Genomic DNA, 22,725 nt, shown 5'->3' with positions numbered 1-22,725 from the left:
GAATAACCAGCCCAAGGTCATAACTCATGAAAATGCATGCATTCCAGCATTAGAGCCTATCCTCTTAAAAGCTGTTATTTTTATTATTCCACTACAGTGACAAAACCAGAGCACTAACTATATACCAGGAGCTCTACTAAGTACTTTACATGTATTATTTTATTTAACTCTCAACAACCCTATGTGTACTATTATTCTCCATTCATAGAAAAGGATACAGTGTCACAGAGATGCTGAGTGGTTACTCAGGTCATTACCCACACTAAGGTCAGAGACATTGTAACTCGGGCTGTCTGATCACAGCACCTGCAGCCTGTTTTCAGTGTTTCAAGTCCGGTCCTCTAAGGATATGTAGTGAATGTACCCTTACTGTTGTTCGCAGGTACAAATAACTTCTTTCATTCTATATTTCTTCAAAAATATCTGATAAGCATCACTAATACCTTATAGTTTTACAAATTTGATGACCCATCTAGAGCATTTTTTAAAAAGAGGAGCCCATGTGTATTTTCTTAGTAAAATAAACTGTATCTTACAGGAGGAACATTCTTTTATTTTAATTAATTTAAGAGATGTTTTTAAATAAGAATTTTCAAATATATATAAAAATAGTGTACTGTAACCATGTCCACTTACCCATCACCCATCTTGACACTTGTCAGTGTATGGTTAGTCTTTCTCATCGGTGTTCACCTGCTTATTCTGGTAACGTATATGTGCACTGGATTATTTTGAAGTAGATCTCTGTCATATCATTTCATTTGTAAAACTTGAATAAAAATCTCCATTGCAATGGCAAAAATAAAAAAAACAAAACTCCATTGACTTAATATTAAGTTTTATGATATGAGCAGATCCAGAGACTTAGAATTTTTAGAATTAGAAGGGATATAATAACTATTAAAGCTGTTATCAGATTCGTTAAATTCCTCTGCTCCCTTCAGTTAGATTCATGGCTGCAGCCATCGTCTCTTAGATCTTGCTGCCTGTATGTTTAGTTAATGTTATTTACTTATGTTAGTAAATTATTTGAGAAAAAAAAGACAATTTGAGAGACAAAATATAGCAACATGGTCAGTATTCAAATCACTTCTACTTCTCCAGCTTTCAGTGTTTATTTAAATTTGATTTCTTTTCCCTTCTGAATTTATATTTATTTTAGCTTTTTTAAACTGTGAACCGTATTTTTTTCTAGATGTGTATATGAATGTTTTCTACCAGGCATATGAATTTAAGTAGATTTGTATTCCTTGATATTATCCTTTTTGAGTTCTTACTGTGTGCGCATTACTGCTACTAAGCTTTGACAAAGGATGGAAATTTATTAAAAAGATACCATCAGACCTTCACAGAATTCACTATTTAGTGTATATAAATTACCCATTTTATGAAATGCATATTAAAACACAGTTCATGTGAAATAAATTTCAGTTAAGGAAATCTTTGTTTCTTGACTTTTCAGTCTAAGGTCATGGAGCAATGATATGTTCCACTTGAGGAAAAAAAGATCACTGTATTCCTGTTTCCTGGCTTACACTTGAATCTTTTTTGAAAAAATTATTATCATTATCATCTTTATTGAAATTTAGGTATAATAATAACAATGTCCAGTGTTAGATAAATCTTTTGAACTGGTCCATGCTTTTTCACATGGCCTTAACCTACCTTTTCAAATTTATCTTTTTTTATTTGTACACCCTATTTCTAAGTAAAAGGTAATGTCTGTTATTGCCCCTAAATCCCTTTACGTTCCTAATGCTTATTCATGTTTTACCTATGGATAGAAAAGAACACTACTCTTTCTACATTTCTATATCTTAGCTTTCATTGTCCAATTTAAATGTCACCATTTTTGTGCAGACTGACCAAGAACATAATATATATACATTCAGCATTAAATGTGCTTATTTATGGTATGCTACTGTCTTTGTATAGAAAAATGGCCTAAAAATAAAAGTAAAGTTGGATACTGAAATCATTTACTGCAGACTGTATCATGAAACATAATATTTAAAATGTTATATTATTCTAAAGTGAGAATCTGTAACATATATAAACATAAATTATTTTGTTAGAGACAGATGATTATTTTAGCGTCTATCAAAATGATGTTGCATTAGCAATGGCTTTGATTTCCTGAGGAAAGCTCCATGTTTTTAGATGTAGGAAGTATGCAGGAGTAACCTCAGCAGCATTGTTGATGGCGTGATTGGTAACAAATCACCAAATAGGACTAGCCAAATGTGGTATAGTACTGGTATTTCTTGGTATTCTTGATATAAAATGATATCTCTCTAAATGATCTCTAAGTTGTTCTGGTTGTAGCATTCAGAAAGAGTCCTTTCTGTGATCATTATTAAACCAACACGCCTCTTCTTTTTAGGAGCCCCCCCGCCCTGTGCACCCAGCACCCTTACCGGAAGCCCCACAGCCACAGCGTCTGCCCCCAGAAGCTGCCAGCACATCTCTGCCTCAGAAGCCACACTTGAAGTTAGCACGCGTTCAGAGTCAAAACGGCATTGTGCTGTCATGGAGTGTCCTGGAGGTCGATCGGAGCTGTGCCACTGTGGACAGCTATCACCTCTATGCGTACCACGAGGAACCCAGTGCCACTGTGCCCTCACAATGGAAAAAGATTGGAGAAGTGAAAGCACTTCCCTTGCCCATGGCATGCACTCTCACCCAGTTTGTATCTGGCAGCAAATACTACTTTGCAGTACGAGCCAAGGATATTTATGGACGTTTTGGACCTTTCTGTGACCCTCAATCAACAGATGTGATCTCCTCTTCCCAGAGCAGTTAAACCTTGGAGCCTCTATCTCTTCCTCTTTCCAAGTTCCGCTTTTTGGTCTTGTTTTAATCTTGTGCATGATACCCATTGTAAAATCCACACTGTGCAAGATTTCTTGGACAGCCGTGTATATACACTACATTTGTTTATAATCAGAAGTAAAATAAACAGCCCGTAAAGCAAGAATCTTTTCCTGGACAATTGAAGCTTCAAGGTTTTGAAATGTAAATGTGCACCTTGCTTTAGATTTAAGGCTGGGGAATATGTGTGGGTGTTTATGTGTTTTTCCCTATTTATATGTTTACTGCGGTGGAATCTCCCATTTTCATTCTAATTTTACCTCTCTTCAATTATAAAGTAAATAGATCAAGGGATCAGAAGTATGGTCTGTAACTGGCATGATTCTACTTCTAAGGGATCTCCAGGTTCATGGTTAAATGATTTTAACTGAATCTAAACAAAACCCAAAGAAAGAAAAAGCAAAATGGTTAAATAGTTTAAAATAGGTTAACTTGAACACAGGAAAGGATCTGTTTGTCTTTTTTCTTCTCTTGTTGTTAATTAGGTGAAAAAGATCTGCAGTGGCCCCTCTCTTTCCTAATCTGGCTCTTAAATTTATTTTGTGCCTTAGAGATTAACTACAAAAATAAACACGATCATTGTCCATTGCTGATCTTCTCGTCCAGCCCTCTGCCCTTCGTCTCTCCCTCGTCTCCACTAAACACAGCTCACTCCCCTCAAGTCAGTTTAAACCAAGGCTTCCAGGTACATTCTTATCAGTGGCTTCACTACGAATAACTCCCCAGACTTGACTTGCTCTTTGCCTCTAGGAATGTAAGTGCTTTTATCTTTGGTCACTATTTAAATTAACTCTGTAAAATGGACCAAGACCATATAATGTAAGAAAATTGTTCTTCAAACATATTTTAGAATTTATGTTGCATACTGTGTTAGAGATTATGAAAGCAATGTTAGTTCTCTTTATCACTCAAAGCATAGTATTCTTTCAGATCTAGTAAAGGGTAAATATCAAGTACAGTGAACTAAAATATCAAAGGGAAAGCTTTATTTCCTTGTTGTCATATCATTTTTCTGTTTTAACCTTTTACCTTTGTTTTGATGGTGCCAAGTTTTTCCTGATTTACCTTCTGTCAGCTTTGGCTAGGGTTTGGGGTTATTTTATTTAACAATTAGGCATAACTTTCTGTGTGTCTCTGTTCCTGTTCAAAAATATTCAAATTCATTTTAGGTCCTGGACTTTGAGTATGAGTGCCAGCTCTACTGGTATCAGGTAGGTGTTCGAGGGTAGATAGTTTAGGGCAGGAGAAATGGGGTAAGTGTGGAGACGAGGGAGAATGATTGGAAATAATCTGAAAGGAATTGGTGGACTTTGTGGAATAGTTTTTCAAGTCATCTTCCCTTACCTTATTTAAATTCCTACTGTCTCAAAATAAATTCGTCTTTAGTTTTTCCTGGAATTACAGGAAGGAGCTATTCCTTCTGTTAATGCTGCTTTGTTTGCAACTTTGATGGCTTGTAATGGGAAGCATTCTAGTTGTAAAACTCTCATTAGAGACTTTCACCGGTCAGTATCCTGTCACACTAGGCGTGACGTTTGATGCTGAAGGAAGCCTACAGATTGCCAAAATGTAAATGTTCCAAAACCTTCCTTTCACTTTCAGAAAATGAGGCCACAGTGAGAATTAAAGTTTTCATCAATCAAATTTGCCAACCATGTAGATGTTACTCATTCTAGGACTGATGATGGTAAAGAAGTTGCCAATGTCATGCCAATGAAAATTCTGAAAGAGAATTTGATGATCTTCTAGATGTGTGTGAACACCTATCTATGTCTGCAGGTACATATGGTTTTACCTGCAATGGTTGCATTGTTGACTATGTGATCAAGACCATTCCTCCTGCAGAAAGGAAGGCCCATGTTCAAAATTGTTCTTTATTGGCCGGTTTTATGGTCATGTGATGACAATTTGCCCTAGCCTAGAAAAGCTTCCCTTGGTGAATGTTTTTATTTATATTCACTAATTTTTTTAAAGCTTTCATAGCATTATGTAATCAGGTGAAGAAAGCCCAGTAGAATGAAAATATTTTAGCCTATATTGTGTATTTTCTGTCAAAGAAAAAAATAATAAATTACCAAATAGTAATGCTAAAAACACTTTACTGCAGCAAAATAAAACTTTTTAGTCCAGAAGGTGGAAGGAAGGTACAAAGAGAGACAGTAATTATTTGAAGAAAGCATATATTGTGAGATGCTTTCCTCAAATTCGCGTGCCATGGGATTTGTAGGCAACATCTATATTGAATTTACTGAAAAATGCTAGGCTTAGCACTGTCAGCTTTTATTGTGGGCAGGTTTTAATGTTGATGAGCTTTTTGTTTGGCTCATTTCTTTTGGGAGAGAGAATGGAAGACTCAACTAGAAATAGCTACTGATTACAGACTATATTGTAGCAATTTACACTCCATGGTACCTTTTTTATTTCATGGTACCTTTTCACAAAGTATTACAAATGAGTTTGATTATCCCATTTTGAGAATGCAAGTTTGCTACATTTTTAGCTGGGCAATGTTTGTCTAAGCATTGCCTTATTGGAAATCCTGAAAACTTCTGATCTATTGACCTGAAATGTAGGGTGTTATATGGCATTTAAAAAGTAACAGTGATGTTTGTTACTCTCTGTTTTGCACCTCGTCGGAGTAATTTTCACCCTGTTTTAAGTGTAAACCTCTTTTAAAAATTATGTTCTTGCCAGTAAATTTATAAATTACAAAGACAACATCTGTTGTTAATTGTTAACTTTATGCGGTAACTATATCCCTATTTGTTTAGACTCACTTTAAAATATGCACAATACTGTTTAACACAGTAGATGTTTATGAGAGAAGTGAGGACGTACAGCTTTCTTCCTTGACAAGTATTTGTTGGGATGCCATTTGCCTCACAGAGAGTGTGCCCCGCTCTCCCTACCCCCATTGCTGGATAATAAACGGAAGATTTAAATGAAAAACGTGACCTAAAGCAAGGAGCTTATAATCTTTGGTACATCTGTCTGCAAATCCCTCAGGCAGGCTTTCCTATACAGTTCTCTTACTGTATTGGAAAAGTGTTAACTTAGTTTTTGTCATTTGCTCTTTTGCTTACATCTTCCAAATTATCATTTATGCAGCAAGGTGAATGCTAATGTTGCATGATATGCATTTATCTTGTTCCACAAATTTTCCAGTACTGTACAAGATTAACAAAATAATGCCTGTGGTATCTTCTCTTACTTTGATATACTGTGATTTTAGCACAGTAGAGTACTGAAAAGACCTTCCAAGTGTTTTCTCCCAACTTTCCTTCTTGAGCTATTTCAGTATCGTTTGATTTATTTGTTATTTTAATTTCATCATTAATCGGTCATTGGCCTGTTTTATTCTAATTTCCAGAAAAAAACCATGTCGCAAATCTGGATTGTTGGCAATAACTCTATCTAAAATCAATGTGTTGATTCTGCCTTCCTTACTATTTACTGGGTGAGTGACGCCTCTCTCCCACTCTTTAAAATTTTTGGACAAACAAAAAGACAGTCTCGAGGTGTTTCGTTAGTGTGACAGACTTAGATCTAATTCCTAAAATTCCCTTGAGGCAGCCAGTGGGGAGGAAGGATGATAAAACACGTTTTGTCTTTTCTTCTTCAAATAGTTTTATCATGCTACATAATTTTTTTTTAATTTGTAGTCAGCTAAGTACCCATCATTTATGTTTAAATGCCATGGTGAGGGTTGTTTCTGTTTTTGTTTTTTAGTTTTTGTACATAAGGTAACTGGGCAATCAAACACCTTTTGGGGATCCTTGCTTTATTATTTTCTCAGCCATTTCAAAATTAAATATAAAAATAAATCTTTTGTAGGAAACTTGCATCCTGATTTTTCTTTATTGCAGTTGAAAGTGTAAATAGTAAGACAATGTAAGACCTTCCTAATGTCTAATATAAACTGGGCTATAGCAGGTTGCCCTATTTTTATTAGGTTTTGAAGGTTTTTGTGGGGTTTTTTTTCTTTTTTAAGTGTAGAGTGGTGTCTGTGTAAGTGTTAACTGTAGTGGGATTTTGTCCAGCAAGCCTGACATTTATACTTTGAAATAAACTACTGGGTTTTTAACATTCTGAGTATTCTGATTCATTCTAATTACTCTCAGCCCTTGAGTTGCTTTTGGAAGGCTCTCACTTGTTAAGAATCACCCGTTATACTGTGTAACATTGTTTGTTTAACCTACTCAGCAATATTTCATCACTCAAACCACATACGGTTCTCTAGCTTTAAAAGAAAAATTGTTCTGTCGAGTTTTGCTCCCATGTTAGACATGCGGCTTTGAACTAATGGGAGACAGCATTTAGGTTATATTGTGTGCCTAGTCTGCACTGTGAGGGCTCAGCTGGTGCTTATTCATGATCGGAAAAATCACTAACTGCATTTCTATCAGAAATTCCTTTGAAAGTGCAGTTCTACCCATTCCCTGGGGCTTTGTCATTACGTATATCCAGCCAGGGGAAGGAGAAAGGGCATATCAGAGTACAGGCCTTTAGGGGCCAAGCCTGGAGGTGACACTAATTTCAGATTCCTTTGGCAAGACCCCTATCACATGGCACAACTCTCCGCGGGAGCCTGGGGGCTGTGGTGTGTGCGGCCCGGCATAAAAGGAGAGTGCCTTGCCATCTTGTATAGGAGCTTGTACGCTGAAGCCAGTTAGTCCAATCTTTTAGAGCATTTCTTCTACGCCGTATCACCCTATAGTGAATGTTTGTTGTCAAAAACTACAACATCACTAGTAGAAAACGAAAGGGACACACTGAATTTAATATATTTTATTAAGATTATTTCTGAATGGAAAAACATAGCTAAAATAGTGCCTTTGGACTCTTATATGCAACCTTCTATTCCCTCAAGTCCCTCCTTCATTTTAATGTCCTGTTTCAAAATTGGTTTCATGATAATAAAATCAAAGTTGTAGGTCTCTGGCATGCCCTGGTGGAGAGTTTTGTTGAAACGGTTCCAGTGGAACACAGGGAGGCCATCTTGTACCGTGGGACCACTAATGGCATGGGCTGTGTACTCCGACGCTAGGTGGATATCCGCCACCTGGGAAGGGAAAGGAGAGGGACGTTTTAGACAAAACCATTTGGACAAGACTTCACTAAATCCCTATTGTTTCTCATGGGTTTTTTTGGTCCTTTTTTTCCAAAGTCACAATATTAGCCCCCCCTTTTAAAACAAAATCTTGCAAGCTCCCACAATATGCTCTTCCATAACCATTTGGCATTCTGATGTGAACTGAGTAGAAGTGCATTAAGTTAACGGATCCCAAAGTGTAAGGTCTGGAGTCAAAATGTTCATATTCAGAATTCTAACTCCAAAACATTTTACTATAACTTAACCACTATATGGCTCAGTTTCCTCATTTGTAAAAGGGTAATGACCCTACTTCTTGGAGCGGTTGTCAGGAGTAACAAGAACACATGCTTGGAGCAGTTTATATAAAGCAGAATATATGCTTCAATACAAGTTGTTATTAGGTCAGTAACAAGAGTCTTAAAGTAGAAGGAACATTATCAAAAGACGAGGTCTGTGGTTCTCAAAAGCACCTAAACATTGGAAAGCACCAGGTCTTATCTTAACCTTGGAGGAAAAGGAGGAACATGCCTCCTAACTTCTGATTTTCCACATATCCAAAATGGCTCAAGAAAAAATGCTAAGAAATTAAGTATATCCTTCAGCAGAAACTCTTCTGTTGAAAAGTTGGCAGACTCCTCTCTCCAGAGGCAAGTAACATTTGGCGGATGGAGGCTTGGCCTGGGCTCTCTCAGGCAAGGTGGCAGAGGTGATTCTCTCTGTGTATTCGGGAGTGGCTAGAACACTGCTTGCATGCTTTCCTGAATGTTTGCAAATACCATTAAAAAGAAAGAAACATTCACTGGGGATTCATGGGTGCCAGGCTCTCTACATCCACTAAATTTTACTTGACACAACATAGTTACACGTCATTAAGGCTAGAGCTTTGCTATCCTATAGCTAAAAAGTAGCTTGAATAAGAATGAGAAGACTCTAAACCATCTTCTGTTTAAGCATTAGGCTGATAGAAAAAATTATGTATAAGGGGCCTGGGCATTCTTAACAGTTAACTCCACTTCTAACACATTTATTTCTTCCAGAAGTTAGGACTGAAAGAGCAAACAAAAGAACATATGCCCAGGAGTGCAAAAAGATGTGGTAGAATGATTCTTTCCACCAACTTCAATGGCTGACTCATATCCTGGTACACTCCAAACCCAGTAGTGTGCTCTCTAAGGATATAAGACCCTGATCTGTAGTGTTTGCTGATTTCCATGGTGTAAATACTCCCACATGGCTGATTTCAAGCTATCCACATGATGTCAACTGATTTTAACAATTGGTTCTTAAAAGCCCATATGAGCTGGCTTCAGCCCACCACTGCAAATAAGTAATAGCTATTTTTTACCTATATTAGAGACATACCACAGCACTTAACAATTATAATATGGTGCTTTGGACATCTGGTCCAATACTTGTTGCTTCAGCTAAATTCAATTCCTGTTTAATGTGAAGTCACACTGCTCTTAATACTAGGTTCTTTGGGCTCTGGGCTAGTCTGGCAAAACTTAAGACATTGAACAATTATCACCATCACTATCGTCATCCTGATGGTGTACATTTAAATAACCCACTAATGGTGTGCCTAGGTGGCCTAGCCTGTTAAGCATCTGACTTTGCTCGGGTCATGATCTCACAGTTTGTTCACGCCCCACATTGGGCTCTGTGCTGACACAGAGCAAGCTGGAGCCTGCTTCAGATTCTGGGTCTCCTTCTCTCTCTGCCCCTCCCCAACTTGCACTCTCGCTCTCAAAAATATATAAATATTAAAAAATGTTTTTAATTAAAAAATAAATAACCCACAAAGTATTCTAAACATCTAATAGTATTAATTTTTTAATGTTTTTTATTTACTTTGGGGAGACAGAGTGCGAGCAGGGAAGGGTCAGAGAGAGAGGGAGACACAGAATCTGAAGCAGGTTCCAGGCTCTGAGCTGTCAGCACAGAGCCGGACGGGCTCAAACCTACGAACCATGATATCATGACCTGAGCCGAAGCTGGACGCTTAACCGACTTAGCTACCCAGGCGCCCCAACATATAATAGATATTAAATGTTTCTTCTTCACAACAACCCTATGAGGCAAGTATTATTATTATGCCCATCTTCCAGATAAGGAAACAAGCATTCCAAGACTGTGGGATTTGCTATTATATGGCAGACCAGGGCCTTGAAGTTAGGCAATGGGACCTACTATCAGAATCTCTGAAAAAGCTGATTCCTGAAATGACATTATGGTCAGAGACAATATTGTGCTTTATGCCCCAGAAATCTCTGCAGTTTTGTCTGTGAATAGGTTTAGGCGCTGGCAAAAATTAAATTCAAAAGCCAATAAGCATGTTACCTTTGTGTCATAGCAACCTCCAGGGCTTGGGTTAAGTGAGCTCAGGTCTTCACGGCAGCAGATGGTATTGCAGGGATCGCCCTTACTGTAAGGGTCCTTCTTATAATCTAGAAAACAGTGATGGGTGAAGGGTGAGTCCTGGCTATTCAGAGGTCCCCCTACCCACAGTAAGTAAGCTTTTGGACCTACGGAAGCACATAGATGATCAGAGAGTTTATCCCAGTGGCCTCTTTGACCCAGCTTGCTCTCAAGAAGCTTGCACAGTGAAGAGTGGATGGAAGAGAGCTAATAAAGGGGAAATGTGCACCAGTGTTTTTCTACAAAATCAATACATATTTGATACTGTTTGTCAAAAATAAAGTATTCATGAATAATTTTTGTTTTATTAACTGCTTTTGTCCTTGGAAGAAAACCTGTATTAGGGTGGAGGAGGAGCGGTAAAAAGAAAATACACTGTGTGAGTTATTCTGGGCTTTACATATTTTTTCAGTTAAAAATCATGTAGAATCTTCTTCCCTGTCATTTGATAAAACAGGACAAAATTCTATTTGTTGAGAATAAAATATGTGTGTTCTTGATTGAAGACTAAATACTTAAATAACTTCGTATAATTCCTTCTAGTATAGAGAGATGGATTCTTTCCACGGGGAAACTTACGTGGATTCTTTATGCCTTGGGAAGAAAAGGAGTTTTGAAGAATGATTCTTGAGAAATGTGCTACGTACTGTTGTATCGCATGATATATTTCATGGATGCCATATCAGTCACTTTCCCTTGGTCACGCCGGAAGATTTTGGCTCGTGAAGCCATATCATAGGAGAACTCCAACCCCAGCTTCTGGACTAACATTGGATAGCCACTCCAGTTGTAGATTTTTTCATGGAAAGGAATGTTGTAGGAGGGCCAATATCCTGATTTGGGATGGAAAGGAAGCAAGGCAGAGATTGACAGGGAGACAGACCAAAAAGGGAGATGGAACAAAAGAGATGTTATTAATGATAGTTTCTTTTGAAAACTGACACAGGTGTGTGATTTCAAAGTGATATTATACAGAAAATTAAGCTTTGAGTGTGAACACTGGCCCTCACTTGGATCCTTTTAAATTTACAGAATCAGTATAACTCTAGATTATTCCATTAGGGAAAGAAGAGCATCAGAATTCTTTGATTTTCACTCAAAATTCTCAAAGCAATCTATTAACCGGAAAATAACCTTATCTCTAGAGGAAAATGAAGCATAACACAGAGTGGTCTGGGGAGTTGGTTTAAGTTGGTTTAACTTAGTTACTGAAATGCCAAAAGACAGTTTCCCACCGCGGCCCTACCAGGGAACAGGCCAGATGCTAATCATGGGATAGTGGAAGAACACAGTACCTAGAATTGAGAAAACCTGAATTCTAGCCTCAAGGCTGACTCACTAGGTCTTAGAGAGTTAACCTCGCTTGATTTTCTTTTTTAGCAGGAAGAGGGAAAGGAGGAATCCATAGTTTGAAGAGACTAGAAATGATCTTTAAGGTTCCAGTGGGCTTTAACTTCTTTGTCAGCATTCATTAAGGCTCAGCTTCATCCAAAGTTTCATAACGTGTCAGGCCACAGAGCCCATTAGTCACTAAGCATCGGACATGTGACACAGCTCCGGTACAGTCAGGAGTTCAGGAGCATCCCAGATTCCGACGGTCTGGGCTACTGTCTGCGGGACAGTTAGTCCACACAGGGACTCCTCCATCATTCAAGGGGGCTGACTTCTCACTCTCATATGTGTTGGCGTTTGTTTGCCTTTCTCCTGTTTTACTGTTTTATGGGATCCCCTGCTCAGGGGTGAGGTTACTGATTTTAAAAAAATGGCATTCAATCGCGCTGATTCTGGGACACAGACCAGCATAAGGAAGAACTGAGTTAAAGACAACGTTGAAGTGACAGGCTAAAATCATGCTTATAACTATAGTGTATCTAGGCTATACACAGACTTAGGAGTGAGACTTCCTGCATCTGAAGCTTGGTTCTGCCATCATTAGGTATGTGACCTTAGACAAATGATTTAAATTCTCTGCTTCACTGTTAGGGATTTACCCAAGGGACACAGGAGTGCTGACGCATAGGGGCACATGTACCCCAATGTTCATAGCAGCACTGTCAACAATAGCCAAATCATGGAAAGAGCCTAAATGTCCATCCACTGATGAACGGATCAAGAAGATGTGGTATATATATACCACAATCAGAGATGGCAATGAGAAAGAATGAAATCTGGTCATTTGTAGCAACATAGGTGGAACATGAGGATGTCATACTAAATGAAGTAAGTCAGGCGGAGAAGGACAGATACCATATATTTTCACTCATAAATGTAACAGGAGAAACTCAGCAAAGGACCATGGGGGAGGGGAAGGAGGAAAAATAGTTGGGGAGAGGGAGGGAGGCAACCCATGAGAGACTCTTGAATACTGAGAACAAACTGAGGACTGATGGGGAAGGGGGCGAGGGGTAGGGGGGTGATGGGCACGCTTCAGAGATGACCTCCCTTCTGACCAAGGGCTTCTATCCATATACCACAGCTGCTTCCAAATTCTAGGATGTCTGGGGGGACCTGGGGGGTCCCATCGGTTAAGTGTCTGACTCTTGATTTTGGCTCAGGTCATGATGTCATGGTTCATGGGTTTGAGCCCTACATGGGGCTCTGCACTGACTACAGTGCCTGCTTGGATTCTCTCTCTCTCTTCCCTTCCCCTGCTCGTTCTCTCTCTGTCTCTGTCTCTCTCTCTCCCTCCCTCCCTCCCACTCTCAAAAATAAACTTTTAAAAAAAGAAAAGAAAAGAAAATTCTAGGAGGTTCATGGGACATTTTGTCTTTTATCATAATGACTATATGATATCACTTAATTATTTGGGCAAATCACATGTTTCTTTCTGATCCTTTCTTTCCTTTAAAAAAAAATTTTTTTTTAACATTTTATTTATTTTTGAGAGAGAGAGAGATAGAGCATGAGCAGGAGAGGGTCAGAGAGAGAGAGGGAAACACAGATTTAGAAGCAGGCTCCAGGCTCTGAAGCAGGGCTCGAACCTATGAACTGAACCATGAGACCTGAGCTGAAGTCTGCTGCTTAACCAACTGAGCCACCCAGGTGCCCCTGAGCCTTTCTTTCCTTACAGTAAAATGGTAACAATGCTACTTAATCTGGAAGTATATTAATGAAGATCAAACAAGATAACATAAGTAAAAGGCCCAGAAGGGGCTGCCTAGTACCTAGTAGACAATGAATTTTAACTCTATTCTTCTACCTCTGGCAAAACAACTACAAACAGATCAGCATCAGCTTTTTAGTCCCAGGGTAGGTTTCTTTATGGGATCCCCACACTGCAAAGCACCTGAATCTGCCATTCTATAATCAGTGGCAGTCCAAGGAAGAAAAGGCCTTGAATAATCTGTCCCTGTAACACACATCTCCTCCTATTGAGGCAGGCTAGATTTATCAGGCTGGATCATCCTAGCTGGATGGACCAGGCTTCAGGGCCAGACAGCTGACTTCTCAGTCATGAACCCCCATCCTAACCAAGTGACTGCCCAATGAGTTGATTTCTCAGGTGAATTTTCCTTCAAAAAAGGAGGTAGGTCTGCCACTTGGTGGTATCTGGTCTGCTCGGCAATTGAACTGTCCACCTCCATTAACTGTGCGATGCAGAGTACGAGCATGTAGCTCATGTGAGCCTTTCCTGCTGAGATGACTCACCCTAGACGTCATTATAAAATCTCTGGGGACCCGGGAGCCTGAGGACCAGGCCCTTATTTCCAGTATCCATACCTCACCTTAGTTCCATCCCTACTCACCTATCAGGTGATCTATTGCAATAGTTCCCTAACTAGACTCCTGCCTTCTCTCTGACTTCCAGTCTATTCTCCCTTTTCCAAAACTCCCATTTTTTCCAGTCCTGGGGCCAAGGTAGCACTTTTATAAATATTTGCTAAATTTGATTAAAGCTTTACTCAGGAACCAAGGAGAGAAGGTAATACAGAACTATGCCTGGCTTTGGGGGCGCCTGGGTGGCTCAGTCAGTTGTGCATCCGACTCTTGATTTGGCTCAGGTCATGGTCTCACAGTCGTGAGGTCAAGCTCCATGTCGGGCTCTGTACTGACAGCATGAAGCCTGCCTGGGATTCTCTCTCTCCCCTGCCCCTCTCTGTTCCTACCCCACTCGTGCCCTCACTCGCTCTCTGTCTCTGTCTCTCTCTTTCAAACAAATAAACGTTAAAAAAAAAATAAATGCCTGGCTTTCTCACAAACTCTACAATGTCATATAAGAGTTTGAGGTGTAGATTTTACATGTTGTGCTGAATCCGGTAATTCTTTCCCAGCATAATGAGTAATGGCATTCCCATCCTTTCTTCCCTGGCATGGACCACCCCCGCCCCCCACCATCATACATCCACACACCACACATTGCCCACCATATACATGTACACACACACACACACACTCAGCAGACTTCCAGACTTCTAGCATAAAGAAAGTACCTTTCCGTAGAACGTTAGTTTGGTCAGAATATTCTACATATGTGGGAATTTGCTCCACAATGTACAGAGTGCCATTGTCAAGGCTGTACTTCAGTTTTATCTTCTTCAGGTCCAGGACCATGTATTGATTGTTATAGGTGCCTGAAATATTGGGAGACACGAAGCAGAATGTGGGTATGGCTCTGCTGGTTAACTCAACATCTAAACATACGTACATGCCTAAAATCTTTTCTGTCGGGCCACTTACCAGAGTTGTACTTTGAAAAGATCTCTGCCCACTGCCTGCCACCATTCGCCATCATGTTGGCCACACGGACTCTCTGCCACGCCAGGAGAGACTGGGGTGCCACCAGCTTTAGCAGGGTTTTATTATACACACTATTTGTGGTCTGTAGCAATATCAAACCACTGCTAAGAATGTAAAAGTCATCCAGAGACTCCAAAAACCCTGCAGGTGAGAGAAATACACAAATCAGCATACGAATACTTTAACCCAGCGTTAGATACATAGAATATATTTAACCCAGCGTTATTAGCACAGAGCTTTGCATACACAATGCATTTTGCAAAGAGTATCAATTATTATGACCCCTGATCCGCCGTAGCCTCCCCTAGGCTGGGCTCACCTCTGTGGCAGTTACTTAACAGTTGCTTGTAAAGGTGCCAGTGGACGTCTGACCCTAGATTCTTTACTGATATTTTTTGATTTTATAATTTTAACGATAAAAATATTTTAAATCAGGACTATTCTAATTTTCCAAAATGATAAGCAGAAATAGATCCCCACTAACTAGGATTTCATTAGGGAGGGAAATTAATAAGGTTCATTGTTGGATAATAAGATTATTATTATTTCTTCTTTCTTCTCTGTCTACTTTTCTGTATTTTCCAAATTTTACATAGTGAGTCTACAGGAGCTTTATAAACAGGAAAAACACCTACACTTACATTAGTAAACATGGTTTTAAAAAGGGATCTTGACACCTGGGTCAGTCAATCCTTTTTATAAAAGTTGGCAGCAATACAGGAGAATCAGTAAAACCACAAGTCTTTTTTAAAGGGCCCTTTGGTGCTTTATGCTTTGATAAGTGTGGTGGAAATCAAAGACTATCAGACCCAGCTCAAACAGTGGGAGAGGATATACAGTCACCAGTAACCGGGTGTGAGGGAAGAACTGTCAGCGGCGAAGAAACATCAGAGAAAGTCCCCAGTGAGAGACTTAGAAGGAACCAAGGTAAAAAGCTCATCTGGTGCTTCTCAAACTCCCACAGGAGAGTGGAAGTTTGGGGAGGTAGAGGCAAAAAAACTCCCCAAAAGCCAGGAGAAAATATAGTTGGCCAAAGAAGACATAGAGATGGTCAACAGACACATGAAAAGATGCTCGACATCACTCATCATCAGGGAAATGCAAATCAAAACTGTAATGAGATATCACCTCATACCCATCAGAATGGCTAAGATCAAAAACAAGAAATAATAAGTGTTAGCGAGGATGTGGAGAAAAAGAAACTCTCACGCACTGCTGCGAGGAATGCAGACTGGTGCAGCCCCTCTGGTAGACAGGGCGGAGGTTCTTCAAAAAGTTAAGAACAGACCTACCCTCTGATCCAGTAACCTCACTATAGGATATTTACCCAAAGAATACAAAACCACTAAGTCAAAGGGACATATGCACCCCTGTTTATTGCAGCCCAGATGTGCATCAATGGATGAATGGATAACGACGTGGTATATATGCATACAAGGGAGTATCAGTCACAAAAGAGAATGAGGTCTTGCCATTTGCAATGACAAAGACGAGCTAGAGTGTATTATACTAAGTGAAATAAGTTCGTTGAAGAAAGACAAATACCATCTGCTTTCACTCATGTGTGGAATTTAAGAAACAAAACAAATGAACAAAGCAAGGGGGGTGGGGGAAGAGACAAACCAAGAAACATTCTCCTAACTATAAAGAGCAAACAGGGGAGAGGTGGAGGGGGATGGGTGAAACAGGTGAGGGGGATTAGGAGTACACTTGTCTTACGGAGCACTGGGTAATGTATGGGATTGTTGAATCACTACATTGTACACCTGGGACTACTATAATATGACACTACGTATATTAACTACGCTGGAATTAAAATTAAAAAAAAGAAAATATAGTTGGACAGTCTTTCATTTATTCCCTCAATGAACAAGCTGATGATGTGCCTCTGCTTTAGGCCTGATAGGGTGAGATAGGGTGCAATCAAAAAATGGGATCACCTGAGGCTAAAGAGAAGCCCACAGAGCTGCAGTGGGAGTCAGAAAGCCTACATTTTAGTTCCCTGCATCACAACTAACACATCTGGCACTTCTCATTTAGCCTCCCCTTCCTTATTCCCTTCCTCTGATAACCTGGGACTAAGTGATCATTCAGCACTAACAGAGTGATTTTAATTTCTGGAGATTTCTGAGTAAACTTCTGAGTAAAATTCTTGAAAAGTTACATGAGAAGTGTCTGGCCAACTCACAATGAACCTCCACAAGGCTGTCATTAGGCTACACAGGAGTCTCTATAAATGACAGAAGGTTGCACACTCCTGGTGCCTGATGAGTGAACTTCGCTTGAATGAATTTCACACTTGAATGAACTTCAATGGACAGACTCCTCTTGGAAGATACAGCCTGGACATCGGATGCATGGCTCCCCAAGCAAAGTGTGGGATGCCTTTCAATGACCATCCATTCACCTCTCGAGCTGAGCTGGGGTCATTTTGCAGTGTTCAAACTGCACAACCCCACGGGGCATTCTTGGGCGAGCCCTCTGGTAGAGAACCTCCGTAGGGTGGAATGTTGTACTTCTGTCCTAATAAATTTACAAATTCACTCCTTGCAGCAATTTCTATGAACACAAGAGGGCAGGCATTCTTTAATATGTGTGAGGCAGTAATACTAACATGTAAGTAAGGAGCAGTGGTTCCTTCAAGAGCAGAGCTCTGGAACAACGAGAATGGACTGGCTTGCAACATAATTCTAGTTAAGGTTAATTCTATAGTTTAGAGTTTAAGATAAAATAAAAAGGAGCAGGCTGAGTGGGGACAAAGCCCTGACACACGACAAGACAAACAAATGTTCTTTGACAATGTAAAATGATATTCTTGCTTTTATCTTCAATTAGCAACTTTGAAAGGCAAACTATTTGAGATCAGGAGAAACACCAAGTTCAAAAGTCAGCCTGCAAATCACATTTTATGGTAAGCTTACTACTGAATTTAATTAAGAAATCAAAGGGAATCCTGGCAGTTAATAAATCTCAGGACTTAAAAAAAATTGCTTGAATCTCAAAAATAAACAGTGATCACTACCTTCTGATGCCATTTAGACCTATTGCTTAGCACCACCCCGAAAAATGTACCCTTATTACCCCATCAGGTGCATTTAATATGTGCCCATTCCCATATTGCCTTAATTAATGGTTCCAAAGCTCCGAAGACCAAACACACTCATTTTTTCCAGAATCAGCATTGACCAAGAACATAACTCAGCATCAGTAGTATGGATCATCATGGGAAAAGTAGTTGTGCTGCATTTCTTCACCCTTCCGCCCATATTCTCTGCAACGTGACTGTGTAGCATCTCCCATCAAAAGATATTTGTGCCCCCACCTCCTAGATTCCTAGATCCGGGCTGGATTTGGAACTTGCTTCAGCTACCAGAATGTGCCAAATCTGAGTCTGGCCTCAGGAGACCTTGCACATTTTGGCTTACTCTCCTGTATCCCTGTCACTCTGCTACAGGAGAGACCACCTGGAGGAGGACCGACCATCTCAGCCACGGCCAATTCTAGCCCTCCAACCCCCAAATGTGCAAGAGTTCTTCCAAGGTCAGCAGAGCTGCCCGTCCACCCCACAGACAACCACAGAGAGATTCTAGATTCTAGATCAGCTGAGGTATCTAAAGAGAGCCACTTAGGGGACCTGTGAACTCAAAAGCAATAGTAATCATAGATTGTTTCCAGCCACAACGTTTTGGAGGTTATTTTTTTGCACAGAAAAAGCAAACAGATACAAGAGCAATCCAATTACACAATATAGTTTGTTTTGCAATGTCTTACTGCCATTTGATTTAACGTAGGTGGCTATGACACGGTGGGAACTCTCTTTTCCTTCCTTTTTTTTTTTTCTTTTAAGAAAAAACAAAATAACAACTTTGTATCATGGTCAGCCTTTCCCCTCAGCTTCTTCCCACTGCTGAAGAGATAGTTCACAGCCCCAGCGGGCGGTCTGCCTTCTTTCACCTGACTGATCAGTGTGATGATCAGTCAATGAGTGTTTATTACACCCCGACTGTCTCCCATGCACCATGCAATAATTCCCAGCTCAGAGACTGTATCGGAATCCCCTCAGGAGCTTTTCCAAAAGGCTCATGCCCAGACTGCCCTGGCTGCTCCCCTAGGCTGCTCTCAGAGACTCCAAGGAAATCTTTCTCCACGGCTGCTGCCTGAAGCAGGAGACCCCTCCTTCCTCGCTCTTAGGAAGGGAAGCCCGTGGGGCTCTCTGTTATCCCAGGACACAAAAGTCCTCAGCCACTTATTTTGTCTACTAAACAGGGACTCAGTCTTCCCACCTTCCAGAATGGCATTTAGTGAGAAGGAATCTCCACTTCTTCTTCAGCGATTATCATTCAATCAAGGAAGTATTTCTTGAGTACATTTCTGCCTAATCCTGCAGGAGGAATGTGATCAATGGAGGATTCATATATTGTATATTCAGGCGCATGAAGGAGGTTCTGTGGAGTCTGAACATGCTGCAGTGGCCCACATATCAAAGTTGGGAGGTCTCTTAAAGATTAAAGTGACTGTAAGGAAGTTGGTGTTGGGGCACCTAGTTGGCTCAGATGGTTAAGTGTCTGATTTCGGCTCAGGGCATGATCTCATGGCTTGTGAGTCTGAGCCCCGTGTCGGGCTCTGTGCTGACAGCTCAGAGCCTGGAGCCTGCTTTGGATTCTGTGTCTTCCTCTCTCTCAGCCCCTCCCCCTCTCATGCTCTGTCTCTCAAAAATAAACGTTAAAAAAATTTTTTTAAAAGAAGTCGGCTTTATATTTAATCAGCATTCTGTTATCATCTACATCAAAATGAAATCTGTTTTTCTTCAATAATGAATTATCTTATTTACTTTATATTAATGTGTTTACTGTTTTCTTTTCCATCTATTCCATAGCATGTAAGCTCCATCAGGGACTTTTTCTGCTTGTTCACTCCAGCACCAAGAAGAGGATTTGACACATAGTAAGTGCTCAATAAATAACTGTTAAATCTAAGGAAGAGAGAGAAGATAGTGGTGACTAACATTGATTGTGTACCTACTCTACACCAAATACCTTGCTTTAGAAGGATGTATACCATCATTTGACCTTCACAAAAAGAGGACTTTGATGAGCTCTTTTTAAAAATATGCAGCTATTATGGGGTGCCTGGGTGGCTCAGTTGGTTAAGCCTGACTTTGGCTCAGGACATGATCTCACAGATCATGGGTGTGAGTCTCATGACAGGCTCTGTGGTGACAGCTTGGAGCCCGGAGCCTGCTTCAGATTCTGTGTGTGTGTCTCTCTCTTTCTCTCTGCCCCTCCTCTGCTCATGCTCTGTCTGTCTCTCTCAAAATATTAAAAATAAAACACGCACTTATTTAAAGCTAATAAACAGCATTTTCAGGAATAACTCTAAGATTGACTTTCAACACATGCCTTTTCCACTGTACCATATGCCTGACAAACATGATGGGAACAGGCATGTGCTCAGGCAAACACTGTTTAACACACGATACTGCAAATGCAATAGAAACAAAAAGAAAGTGAGTCATGGAGAGTTGCATGCTTAAACAAGGTGGAGTAGGGGAAAACCACCTTATGAAAACCATGGAAAGTAACGTAGAGTTTCTAGAAAGATGGAGGGAGGAAGTTTTCTGAGCAAGATGCAGAGGGACAGGTATGGCCTGGGTGAGGACATCAGTGCCCTGAGTTGGTGCCAGAGAACAAAAGAAAGGCCCTGAAGAAAATAGAAATGAAGTGCTGTAAAATCTATCCCCAGTCCTTCGAAATAGGTGCCTTTATTCTACTTTTATTCCTTTTTCTCCCTTGATTCTACTTCTTAAAAGGCAAAAGACATCAGTCTTGGCATATATTAACTCACAGATTGTTTGTATATATTTCGGCATTATGACTAAAGTATCTGAGATAAAAGAGGTAACATGAAATTAGCAAAAGTAATTAGCACTAAGTTGGCAATTTTGTAACTTAGGAAGGTAAATAACATTATCAACTATGGAGGTAACTACATTTTCTTGGAACTTTAAGAAAGTTCCTGTGCATCTACTTTCAAGTACTTGAACTTAATACAAGTTTGGCTGAGCCAAGTCTGAGCTAAAGACCAGTAGAAAACCCCCACCCCCACCCCAGTTTCAGTGGACGGGCTTGGCTCCAGGATGTGAGAATCACCTGGTGTGTTTGTTACAAATGCCTCATCCCAGACTGGCTGAATAAGAATTTTTATGGTGGCACTTTGGAATTTGCATTTTTAGCAAGCTCCCCTGGGAATTTTAAGTCTAAGGTCTAAGGGGTGAGTGAGGGAGGTGATGGGATGCCTGGGTGTTAAGCAAAGCAGTCATGAATGCAGGCTTGGTGAGACACTCTGAGTGCAATCCAGAGAGCCTCACTTACAGATAATTAAGCTGAAGACACAGCCTCAAAGGAATCACGATTACTGTAATCCTCAATTAAAAGACTTTGAATAGATTCCAGCTTTTGTTCCAGTGAAGAGCTCCGCCTACATGGTATGCCCAGAGGGCCTTTGAGCTCCTGGCTCTTTTTCAGTTCTAACCTTCTAATTTAAAAGCACACTGAGCCGGGACACCTGGGTGGCTCAGTGGGCTAAGCCTTTGACTCTTGATTTTGGCTCAGGTCATGATTTCACAGTTGTGAGATGCAGCCTTGCCTCTACGCTGTTGGTGCAGAGCCTGCTTGGGATTCATTCTCTCCCTCTCTCTCTGCCTCTCTCCTGTGCTCTCTCACTCTCAAAATAAATAAACTTAAAAAAAAAAAACCCAACTAGTTAGGTCCTATTCATGTCATGTATAATCAAGGTGGCCACAAAGAAGTGGCTTCAACGTCCAACCTTTGTGCTAACATCCAGGAATCCATACGAATTGCCTCCATAACAATTCCTGAATATTTTGGACTCCTGCTTTCAAATCAAAGGTGTAAAAGGGAGCGCAGTCCTAGAGAGAAGATGATGTCGTAGGCAGCCCCCACCTCCACCTGTCACTTTGCTTACCCCTCTGTCCGCCTTGCAGTTCCTGCCATGTCCACAGGGGAGTGTGTCAGCCATGATCTATGTCTCTCACCTTTTCTTTTTTCTTCCCATTCTTTTTTTTCCTTCCTTCCTCTCTTTCTTTGCTTACATAAATATTTAGTCAATGATCACAATGTGCAATGCCATGTGCTGCCTCTGGGGGCACAGGGTGAATGTGGAGTAAATGAATATGGACCACGCGTATGGGCTCCGAAGACATTCTGCGCTGGGTACCAGGGCAGCTTGAAGGAAAGACAGCTCACTCATAACAGAATTAAGTAAGAAAACGAGAACAAAAACAAAAACACAAAGATACGTGGAAAGTCTCCAAATTTTTGGAAATTAAGCAATATACGTCCAAGTAAGTCATTGATTAAAGAAATTACATGAGAAATTATAAAATATTCTAAATTGAACAAAAATGAAAAAAACCCCAAAATTTGTCAGATGCATGAAAAGGAGTGTTTAGAAGGAAATTTATATTCTTCATAAATGTAATTCATATAGTAGAAAGGAATTATCTAATTCTAACTTAAGAAGTTAGAAAAAATTTTTAATTAAATGCAAAATAAAAAAGAGAAAACAATAAAGATGAGAATGGA

The 22,725-nt window shown here is 40.1% G+C and overlaps 2 protein-coding genes across 5 annotated transcripts in view; one reads left to right on the top strand and one right to left on the bottom strand.

Annotated features, from left to right (window-relative positions):
• Nucleotides 1-6,957, top strand: part of ATF7IP (activating transcription factor 7 interacting protein) — a 117,039-nt gene extending 110,082 nt beyond the window's left edge. For all 4 annotated transcript variants that reach the window (XM_029954955.1, XM_029954954.1, XM_029954956.1 and 1 more), the window contains one exon: nucleotides 2,384-6,957. In XM_029954955.1, coding sequence (XP_029810815.1) covers nucleotides 2,384-2,803 — 420 coding nt within the window. In that variant the 3' untranslated portion in view covers nucleotides 2,804-6,957. The remainder of the gene's footprint in view (nucleotides 1-2,383) is intronic.
• Nucleotides 6,958-7,644: 687 nt separating this feature from the next.
• Nucleotides 7,645-22,725, bottom strand: part of PLBD1 (phospholipase B domain containing 1) — a 38,313-nt gene continuing 23,232 nt past the window's right edge. Inside the window, exons 7-11 of the mRNA XM_029955532.1 lie at nucleotides 15,062-15,262; nucleotides 14,815-14,955; nucleotides 11,032-11,217; nucleotides 10,307-10,413; nucleotides 7,645-7,933 (exon numbers count right to left, since the gene is read on the bottom strand). Coding sequence (XP_029811392.1) covers nucleotides 7,715-7,933; nucleotides 10,307-10,413; nucleotides 11,032-11,217; nucleotides 14,815-14,955; nucleotides 15,062-15,262 — 854 coding nt within the window. The 3' untranslated portion in view covers nucleotides 7,645-7,714. The remainder of the gene's footprint in view (nucleotides 7,934-10,306; nucleotides 10,414-11,031; nucleotides 11,218-14,814; nucleotides 14,956-15,061; nucleotides 15,263-22,725) is intronic.

The sequence above is a fragment of the Suricata suricatta genome, chromosome 10, assembly GCF_006229205.1.
Source record: "Suricata suricatta isolate VVHF042 chromosome 10, meerkat_22Aug2017_6uvM2_HiC, whole genome shotgun sequence".
NCBI classification, from domain to species: Eukaryota; Metazoa; Chordata; class Mammalia; order Carnivora; family Herpestidae; genus Suricata; species Suricata suricatta.
Note: the sequence above shows the minus strand (reverse complement) of the source record. Positions and strands in the feature narration are given on the sequence as shown.